At 40.2% G+C, this 9,773-nt stretch overlaps 1 protein-coding gene across 1 annotated transcript; it reads right to left on the reverse strand.

Annotated features, from left to right (window-relative positions):
• Positions 1 to 3,286: 3,286 nt before the first annotated feature.
• On the reverse strand, positions 3,287 to 8,265 carry LOC138007067 (uncharacterized). Its single transcript, XM_068853778.1, has 4 exons — positions 8,009 to 8,265; positions 5,258 to 5,336; positions 4,412 to 4,524; positions 3,287 to 4,307 (listed from the first exon to the last, which is right to left on the reverse strand). The coding sequence occupies exons 1-4, from the start codon at positions 8,045 to 8,047 to the stop codon at positions 4,032 to 4,034; spliced, it is 507 nt and encodes a 168-aa protein (XP_068709879.1). The 5' UTR covers positions 8,048 to 8,265; the 3' UTR covers positions 3,287 to 4,031.
• Positions 8,266 to 9,773: the final 1,508 nt, after the last annotated feature.

The raw sequence follows: 9,773 nt of genomic DNA on the forward strand, positions 1-9,773 counted from the left end.
TGGTATAAGGTTTTGTTTTTGCTTTGTTTTAGACTGTGCTAGTGAACTTAGTTTCTGGAAAACAGCTACTCTAGGATAGAAGTGATTTGGGGAGTTTACTCTAGTATAGGGTAGCAAAATCCAGCTGAAACTAGCTCTGGTGTAGGCTAAGGGTTCCAGGGTCCCAGCGGCATATCCCCACCCAGAAATTCCTTAAGTACCCCCCCCCCCCCAACCCCCGGGTCTCACGCCTGTGGCCAAAGACATCAATTTCCCCCGTCGACGTCAATTTCTCACTCCTAACTTAGGCCATCCCCTTTTTTTTTTTTTGTTTTTGTTTAGCGTCGAATGCGTTTCCTGATATTGGGTCGGTCGGTTGGATTGAAAAAAAAAACCTAAAAAAGAAATCATAAGCATTCTCGGAATCGGAGGCCTGGTACCCCGGCATCATAGCTGTGGAGCAAGGGAAACAACAAAACGTGAACCCAAAATCAATATAGCGGAAACGTTGGCGGATGTTGTGGCAAAATTAAGACAGCATGGGAAAAAGGATCAACCACCGAAACTCCTGTGCGACATAAAAATGGCTTAAAAACGTCGTTAACTTTTTTTTTTTTTTTGGAAAATGCCCAAAATTTGGGTCGGTCGGACGACGCGAAACGGAAAAAAAAAGGGAATGGCCTTACTAATCCAGATGACTTGCGCATTAACTACTAACAGCAAAATTCCCCGAAGTTGTTCCAATAAACAGCTCTTGATGTCGATTTTGAGTCCTAAGTGTATCACAACGCTCTAAAATGTCACGTTTCAGTTTGCATTTGCGACGATCTCGAGTCTCGTGAAGATAAACGTGGCGTGACTATTTTGAATTGTATTACCTTTCCTGTGCTTTGGTTTCTATTGTTACCCGTAAAGGTCTTTAAGGGGCTAGGTCACGCAATTTTAGGCAATTTCAGCACCGTTCGAGTTGTCATGGAATTAACTAAAATATCAAAATAACTGTTGAAAACTATAGAAGAACTCTAACAAAACACAGGGAAGCCAAGAAGGGCCATGGATGGACAAAACTGGAGAGGATTGAAATGGATTGAATTTGGGTAAATTTGAAAAACGTCGGCCCACTTTTTTTTCAAATTTATATCAGTCTATATCAAAATGTCATTAACAACGCTGGAAAACCATTCTCAGTTGCTATGTGGCCGTGATTTTGCAAATGAAAGACTCTTGCTCTGCCAATTTGACGTTTAGAGCTCATAATTAACAAAATTAAACAAAATTACCTAAAATAGCGTGACCTAGCCCCTTTAAAAACAACGTTCGGAAGCCATTGCAAAAGCTTCAAATAGGTTCGGAAGTGCTCAGAAGTAGTCCAAACATCTTCGGACATTTTCGGGAGCGTTCGGGATTCGTCGGAAGTCGCCGGAGCGTTTTCGGAAATCCCGATTTTGAGAAGAAACAGACTCGATGATTCTTGAACATTGGACGTCAGTGAAAACAACTAAAACACGTTACCAACAAAACTTGAGTTGCTTACTTAACTTCACACGTTGTGTGTGCTTGAAATATTGAAATCGGTAACGACATTTAGGTTGTTTCAATTACAAACTTAAAGTGCTAAGCTTACAATTATGCAAGATTGCATATTCGGTGAATTTGGAGGGAGGATTACACCGGCCTTTGGCGTTATATATATAGTCGAAAGGTACCTGAAGCGAACATTCCCCATGCTTGAAACGTGTATTTCGTAAATTGAAGGCGAATGTTTCTGTTGGAATTCCTCCCACGTTAAATTGCCAAAATCTACCTCGCCACCACAAGCCCACTTCAAATAAAGTGTATCAAGCACCGTGAATGGCAAAAACACTACATCTCTTCCTGTGCACTTTCGCCATTGAAGTAAAACTGAGATGGAAATTTTGTTTCCAAAAAATTCTCAAAGATAATGCATGGCTGGTTTTCCCCAGAGTCTTGGTTTAGCAATGGTGTCAATAGAAATGCACCAAAAACTGCAAACCATTAGGGGTTGAAAAACGATACATATTAGTCTAAGAAAGAAAACTTCGGTCGCACGAGTACATAAAAAGGCGACATATTTGTCACTTCTCACGTACAGATTTTTTCTGTTTTTTGTTAAAATGGACAAAATCAGGAAAGGAAGTGATCTACGAAAAGAAAACTGAGGGTCACCGAGAATTCAAGAGAGTAAAATCGCTGCGAAGTTCTCAAAGCGATTGTCTATTCGCACTGTCACGTCATTGCGCGACATTTCCGAGAAGACCTGGGTCCACAGCTATCCCATGATGCCACACGCTTTCACGTTCCATTCTTGTGGGAAATGTTTGCGCCTTTAGCATCGTGTTTACCTTCGTGGTATGCGATGCATAACCTGTGCGCGACATGCGCGAAAAAATGCACAGTAGCAATGGGCGCGAACGTCCTTAAGTACATAAACAGAAGACTCAAAACGTCATTAACTCTAAGGGCGCGTTCGATTGACCCTATTCCGGAGTAAGAATACGTGGAATGATGATTAAAATGGTATGTTTGGTGCGTTTCGAAGCTGCAAGTATAATAAAAATATGTTTAAATAGCATTTTAGCAAATGTTTGACAAAACGAAGGATTTCCAACTTGTATTCCGTGTATTCCTATTCCGGAATACGGTCGATCGAACGCACCCTAAGAAACAAGTCCAAGATACAAGTTATCATAGTGCTTCCAGCGCTGAGCCTGGCTTCTCGCATATTTTGCAGCCCTTGCAATTTTGCATTTTTGTTTTATAAGGCATAAGTGTAGAATTACTTGTTCTGTTTATTATTCTCCGCACCCGTTGCTATCATATATTCACATGCTCAAATTTTCATTGCAAAGCGCTGAAATATTTTCAAGACTTATGCCTGATTCTAAAGTGTTATGGTACGGTCATCGTTTGCAAGTAATTTCTCTGCTTTCATTTTAATCTCATTTTCAGAGATGGGTATCATGCATGAAGTAAAGTTTATTGGTCGTGATGCTCATTGGTACACACGCAAGGTCAAAGAGGCGATTCACATGAGAAATTCCGGTAGCATGGATGCCCACGATCAAGAAACACAACAACAGGAGAACAGTACGACAGCGGACCGCCGAAGGAACAACACACCGAAACAGCGAGGATCGAAATGCACCAATCACAGCTGCTCAAAACCAACCAATCACAGCGGAGCATCCTGCCTAAAAGGTTTTAATACGCGTATCCAGTCGACCTCATCGCCTGATGAAGACTAGCAGTATGCAATCGAAACGTCGTGATCTACATCACAAGTGACCACATCGTGAGACAAACGAGAATACTTTATAATGATGATTGTAACTGTACGGTACTAACATTTCCCCTCCTTTTCCAGTTATCCATTTACTATTTTTTACCTTAATACACCAAAAATAACTATTGTGTGAGAATTTATACAAACAAACTAAGGCCTCGAAATACCCCTATGATTGGCCATCCAATATTACTCCAGTTGATTCGTAGGGATGATACATAGACCGTAGAAAATATGTTCTGCATAAGTTAAGTTCTGCATAAGTAAGAGGACCCTAAAAATATCCATCGCATGGTAAGTCAAAGGTCTTGGTGACCAAATATTAGCAAAATCGTAAAATCGTAGGACTAGTAACCAGGACTAGTAGCCAGTGGACTAGACAAGGCATGTCATCCTCCGTGTTGACCACATTAAAAAGAACAAATAAACTTGCGTTAGCCTTCAGTTTGAAATTTATGGCTTCGGTTAATACATATAGATTCCCAACCGCGCACAAGTGTAAAGCTTGGCGAACTGTATCACGCGGGGAACCGTGCTTTGGTACTGGAATATTCTTCTTAGAGCCGGACTACTTTGCATTGTTCTTATCGACACAGAACATGAAAGTTCCTTCACACTCGCAACTCGTGAAAATGGATAACTTAGGGTAAGTGCCGATAGATTCGAACTATGACGCTACTCCGGGTGGACTGACACCTCAGGACGCGGACAGAATGCTTGGGATCTCAGTATGAATGGCAGCGGACATTCACGTGTTTGTACTTATCGGTAAGCCGCTGGCCAGGCAGACCCATAGCTTGCTTTGGTTCTGAAGTCTTCTATTGATTTCAGCCAATGCTGATGTGAGGGATTTGCTTTTATCTCTCGGCTGTTCAGAGTCAACATTTTTCTCTGTTGGTTGACATGTTTGTACGGTCAGCTTCTCTGTATTTCTTTTTGTTGTCGCTTCTTGCTTCAACAGCAATGGGCGAATTCTTTTCCTTTTTCTTCCACTTCGAAATCTGTTATTCAAAGATTTGCTTTCCTGAAATTGAACAATATACAAGAATATTGTATACTAGTGACATTTATATTTTGCTTTAAATTCATGTAGCAAAAAAGGGCAATAATTCATCTCCAGGCACGCACTTCTCTCTTAAGGGTCTTTCCAGGCTTTGCTAGATTTCTTCTCATTCGTGGCTTCCGCGCTTGATTTTTACTTTCTTGTATCACTAGGCGAGTGTATAACTCAGCTCTGTAATCTGAAGAGGATAAAAGAGGCGGTTAAAGAGATATTTGATACCATTGTTCAGAGAAACGCTTGTCTTGTTAACTGTTGTCATGCACGCCGTCTCCCTTCAGTAGTTAAGACTCAGGGGCACGTGATCTTGGCACATCCACTAAGCCGCACCGATTCTAAGCTGCAATAGAGAGAGTTTCAATCGAGTATGGTAAAACCAAAACCAAAGTAATTACTTTGGCCAATCAATAAGGACGGAGACAATCCAGTAAACCGATCAAAACTTAAAGTAATTACACATAGCCGACACAAAGCGCGGGAAAATGTGAACGCGAAAGCCACGATTGGTTTTGGTTTCACTTCTGATTGGTTGAAAAAGTGGCGCGAGAAGAGTTGAAAATCATCGCAGGTAAGCAGCAACTTGAGCAGCCAGTGCGAAAAAAGCCTGTCCCGTCCCTGTTCACGCTAGGCCTTTTTTAGCCTTTCTTTGCAACTACTTAAGTTGCCGCTTCCAAGTCTCGTGAATTTCAATTTCCGCACCTCATATATTCTATATCATTCATTCACTCATACTGTACAAACGGGACAGCCTAGGTTTCAGTCTTGATCGGGTCGGCGGTGCGGTCATGAATGTCAGTGCCGTAGGTTGCGATGCGACTTCATTAAAATTTGGTCTTTCGGTAGGCGTCCTCTCCTCGTTCCTATTCCAGTGACAAAAATTATAATTCAAAAGTACTGAATTGAGTTCAAATCACCTGAAAACCTTTTTCCAGCAATGGTAAGTGTCTCTGTCAATACATGACCACACTGACAACAAGTCCCTGATTCAGGAATCTGTTGAACAAGAGAGAAAATTACACATTTTTTCGCATTTTTTATTGCTTTTTTGCTCTTATAAAAAGCGACGACAGTAATTATGAACCATATATCATTTTTTAGTTGTTCAGTGAAAAAGTCACGTTCAATCCATCCCAGTTTTTAATGTGCAACTGTTTCCATTATTTTACTGGTATAGACGGAGAACTGAAGAAAGAGAAAGTGAAAATTGAAGGGAAAACTCGTCAGGAGCGATTAGACAGAGAACAATATATGAAGAGGTAAGAGCCGATTTACACGATACTATTTGTCGCATGCGACAAGCTTACAACAGGCCTACAACTCGTTTATGATTCAACGAACGAAACGATATATGAAAGGAATCAACTATTGAATTGCGGATATCATGAAATCAAATGAAGCTATGATCCTCGCAGTTATGAACGCAACTTAGCAATTGCGTAGATAAGCCTGAAAATGTCATTACTTCAACGGGGTTTGAACCCGCAATTGCTAAAATTGCGTTCATAACTGCGAGGATCATAGATTCATTTGATTTCGTTTATTATTGTCGTGTACGTCAGAAAAAATGTCGTAACATTTTAAAGCTTGTTTTAAAACACTGCGACAATCGTAAGTCATGTCGTAGGCCTGTCGCCAAAAACTGTACGCGTGTAAATCGGCCCTAAAGAGCCATTCCATTTACGCTCAGAGGACCCTGTATGTTGTCCAAAACCGATTAATTCATAAAAACTAATATCACTCCCGTGACAATCCCCGCAAACAAACAGGGCTCTTAATCACGAAAGTTAAGGGAACAAATGTTTGTTAAGTTGATCCGACCTGACAACTAATACAGCTAGTCGGGTGATATTATTACTTATTAAATTCTCAACCTCGGATAATGCATTTCGCGTGCTCTTGGTTTGACCTTATATGGTAAATGATTGCGTTAGGCGTTGCTAAACTAAAAATGTTTTCGTCGGAATGCCAAATTTCTCTTTGAATAAAGCCAAGAAGGAGAAAAAAAACTTTTTTTGTAGAAAGTTTGGATCAATTCCGACGTTTAGAAGTACGCGAAAAGGCAAGAAATGTTTTTGTGATGAGCCTGCGTCTGTCTGACAACAAGGTACTACGCAATATCGCATCAGTTCTCATCAAGTTTTTTTCGATTTCGTTCGGATTTGCTCGCTTTTTCCGCTCGTATTTCGTACTTCCAAATTTTTGGAGTTGAAGGAATTTAATAAAACAATTATTCCATTCGCGCTTATTGGATATGAGACTGGTTATAGCCAACTCGGCGCTAAGCGCCTCGTTGGCTATTTACCATGTCATATCCAACGCGCGCTTATGGAATAATTGTTAAATATTCGTTACCACGTTCTATGATGCATAAACTGAAACTGACATCTACTGCCTGAGGCGCAGTGCGTTGGCCTTCGAGCAGGGCGTAACTAGATCAATGATAGTAAAGGCGAGTGTTACTTTCAACATTGTACCCTAAATATCACCGTATATCTGATATTGAAGCTCATAAATATAGAGATAGTTTGAACTTCCGGTCTTTTTCGTAAAAGAGCTTCGAACCATCTGTTCAGAGTTCGTCACGGTTCCCTCTGTGCCACTGACGTAATGGAAACAGTCTTATTTACTCTCTATTGATAACGAGAAGATTGTCTAAGTGATGGCTTGAAGAGAAGTTATGAAAAAGAAGAACGTGCACCGCCGGCGAAAAGAAAGTGTCTGTGAGAGGGCCGTCCCCACATCATGTGAACTCATCTGCCGTGGATATTCGTCTTCCTGATCTTCCTTGTCAACGTTCTGAGAGTAATTAATAAGGTGTTTGACCTAACTCACATATTTTTGCTTTTGTAATTCAGACAGACCGAGAGAGACTAATTTCATCCAACTGGCTAGGACAAATTACTTGCTTCATATTTTACAGGACCCATGATTTCTTAGGCACATTATTACCCCAGCATACTCCGTTCTCAAGGGATAAAAAACTTCTAATAAAGCCGCAAATGCTGCTACACTGTACCTCATTCAAAAGTGACAAAAGTTCAACCTTTATCAACGAACTCTTATTCACGACATCTACTGTCGGTTGTCACATCAAGGCAATACCCCTTAAAGCACAGAATTTCTCAAACGAATCAATTTAGTAGAATGAATTGAATTGAAAGTTTGAAGATTAAAGAATGAATTCTCGCTCAAGATGAACTTAATGTGAACATTTTCTTTTTATTTAACTCGCCTAAACAGGTTGGGGCCTACAGCCAATGCGTTTGGTGTAATGATAAGAAGAGAATCCTCAATTGTTCTGTCATCAATATCCTGCGCGCCTTAGTGAATTCAAACGTACATCCACTGTGACAATAACTCAATCGATGCTTGTTCGGTTATAGCGTTCATTGGTATTTGTTCAATTATTCTATTTTAAAGAAAATAAAACAGCATAGCCTGTCTGTCAAAAAAAGCGGCCAAAGGCAACACATTTCTTGCCTCCTCTTAGTACTCTTGACCTCGCAGTCAGTGAAACTGATGGCAGAGAATCAGGCACAATAAATGATCCTCAGCAGCATTTGATTCTAATCGTTATTCTGTTATCGAAATATTCATTGATCACATCGACTTTGAGATTGAACCAAACTGGTTTCTTCGCTTTAAATTCCTACCGTATAGCTTACCTGTTTGTTACAAGCGACACACTGCCTTGTAGCCGCCATATTGCCGACACTCAGCAATTCATTTTACTCGATTCACAACCGAACGCTATCGCGTCATAGCACATGTGACTCTTGCATCGCGAAATATTGCAATTGAAGAAATTCAAGACTTATTACTGCTTCGTGGTTATATGTTAAATCATCAAAATGATTTTGAGGAGGTGTTTGTTTTAAATATAGAGCTACATCATGATATTTTAATCGTTCAAGAACATCACGTTCCTTTGTTTGCATAACTTCATCTAGCTTTTTTGTAGTGACAGGTGGAAACAACTCGAGGCATAAATTAACCGTAAGGATTTAAACATGAACATGTCTGGCGATCAATTGTCTGATAACTGTCTGCAATAATATACGGGAAGGCCTTTACAGCTCGAATACTGAGAAATAAAACAGAAAGAACCTCTTGTTAGTCCAAGGAAACTCCAACAATAGCGTACTGAAATTAAAACTGACCGGCGAAATATACAACCACTGGTCTCAAAGAGAGAGGGACTATGTCTGTAGGGTAACGAGGAACCGTTTAGAGAGGTCTGCCTTGTTTGTTCTTCGTAGTTGGTATAGCAGCATGGATGGCACTCAAGAAATTAATGTAAAAACTAAAAATTCAATACTATTAACCATAGAATACGAACACTATGATGCCAGTCTGTCATCAATGCGTTTTTAGTTTCACTTTTACAACTAAAACATCATTCACTTTTATTCAAGTCAGCTGACTAAAAAATCCATGTTTTGCGTTCCGGCCAGACGCAGATATTTACGACTCTCGAGCACAAAAAAAATAAATAAACCCCCACCCTAAACATTATATAGCCGCGTCGTATATCCTTCCGTTATTGAAACTGATGAGATTGGTTAATTTCTGCGTGGTCTCTCTGCCTTTCTTGCCTTTTACCACAAGTGATCATTGCAAGACAAGTTTCATTCTCCAAATTAGAGTTACGCATAAATTTCAATAAACTATTCATTATTTCTGGAGCAAATTTTAGTACAACGATCCCTTTGCTATGTAGTTCAAGCCCCAATCAACTGTTTCGTTCGTCAATGCCGTCAAAACTGAGCCAATCACAGCGCTGAATGTGACACATTTACCCGTTTGGCTACAGTGATTGACGGAAGCGAAAAACCTTGCAGGTTCATGAAAGGTCCTTCATTATATACATAGCGAGAATTACATACGATAAACCCTGCAAGTAGAATTCTTTATTTGGTATCTTTGACATGTGAAGAGAGTGATACGTCCAATCATCTTCGCGTATAGCATTCTTCACATGTGAAAAATATTACCAACCACAGTCCAGAGTAGAATCACTTAGCCAATCGGAGCAAGGCATTCAAATAGCTTCCGAAAAGCGCGGTCTTGAAATCAGTTCCCGCTCGAAATTTGTTTCGAAAACATGGCTTCGGCTTCCTGTTTTGCCGTTAGATGATTTTACCGAGACGCAATCGCTAATCTGACAGTGATTAGGGACAAGCGAAAGGATTTGACACTTGCATCTGCGACTTGGGAAGTGATAGTGATTTATAGCTTATGTGGGCTCTTTGTCGTCTTGTTGCTGGACTGGAAACCGGATTTGTATTATTATTATTACGCTCGCTTGCTCAGATCAGTTTTGAATTTTTTGCTGTTCTGCATGTAAGGTCATGGCATCGGGGAAGATGTAAGTGATTCCAAGTATATGTTTAATTCTCGTTATCATATATATGACTGGATTTACGAAAA

This window comes from Montipora foliosa, chromosome 6 (genome assembly GCF_036669935.1).
Source record: "Montipora foliosa isolate CH-2021 chromosome 6, ASM3666993v2, whole genome shotgun sequence".
NCBI classification, from domain to species: Eukaryota; Metazoa; Cnidaria; class Anthozoa; order Scleractinia; family Acroporidae; genus Montipora; species Montipora foliosa.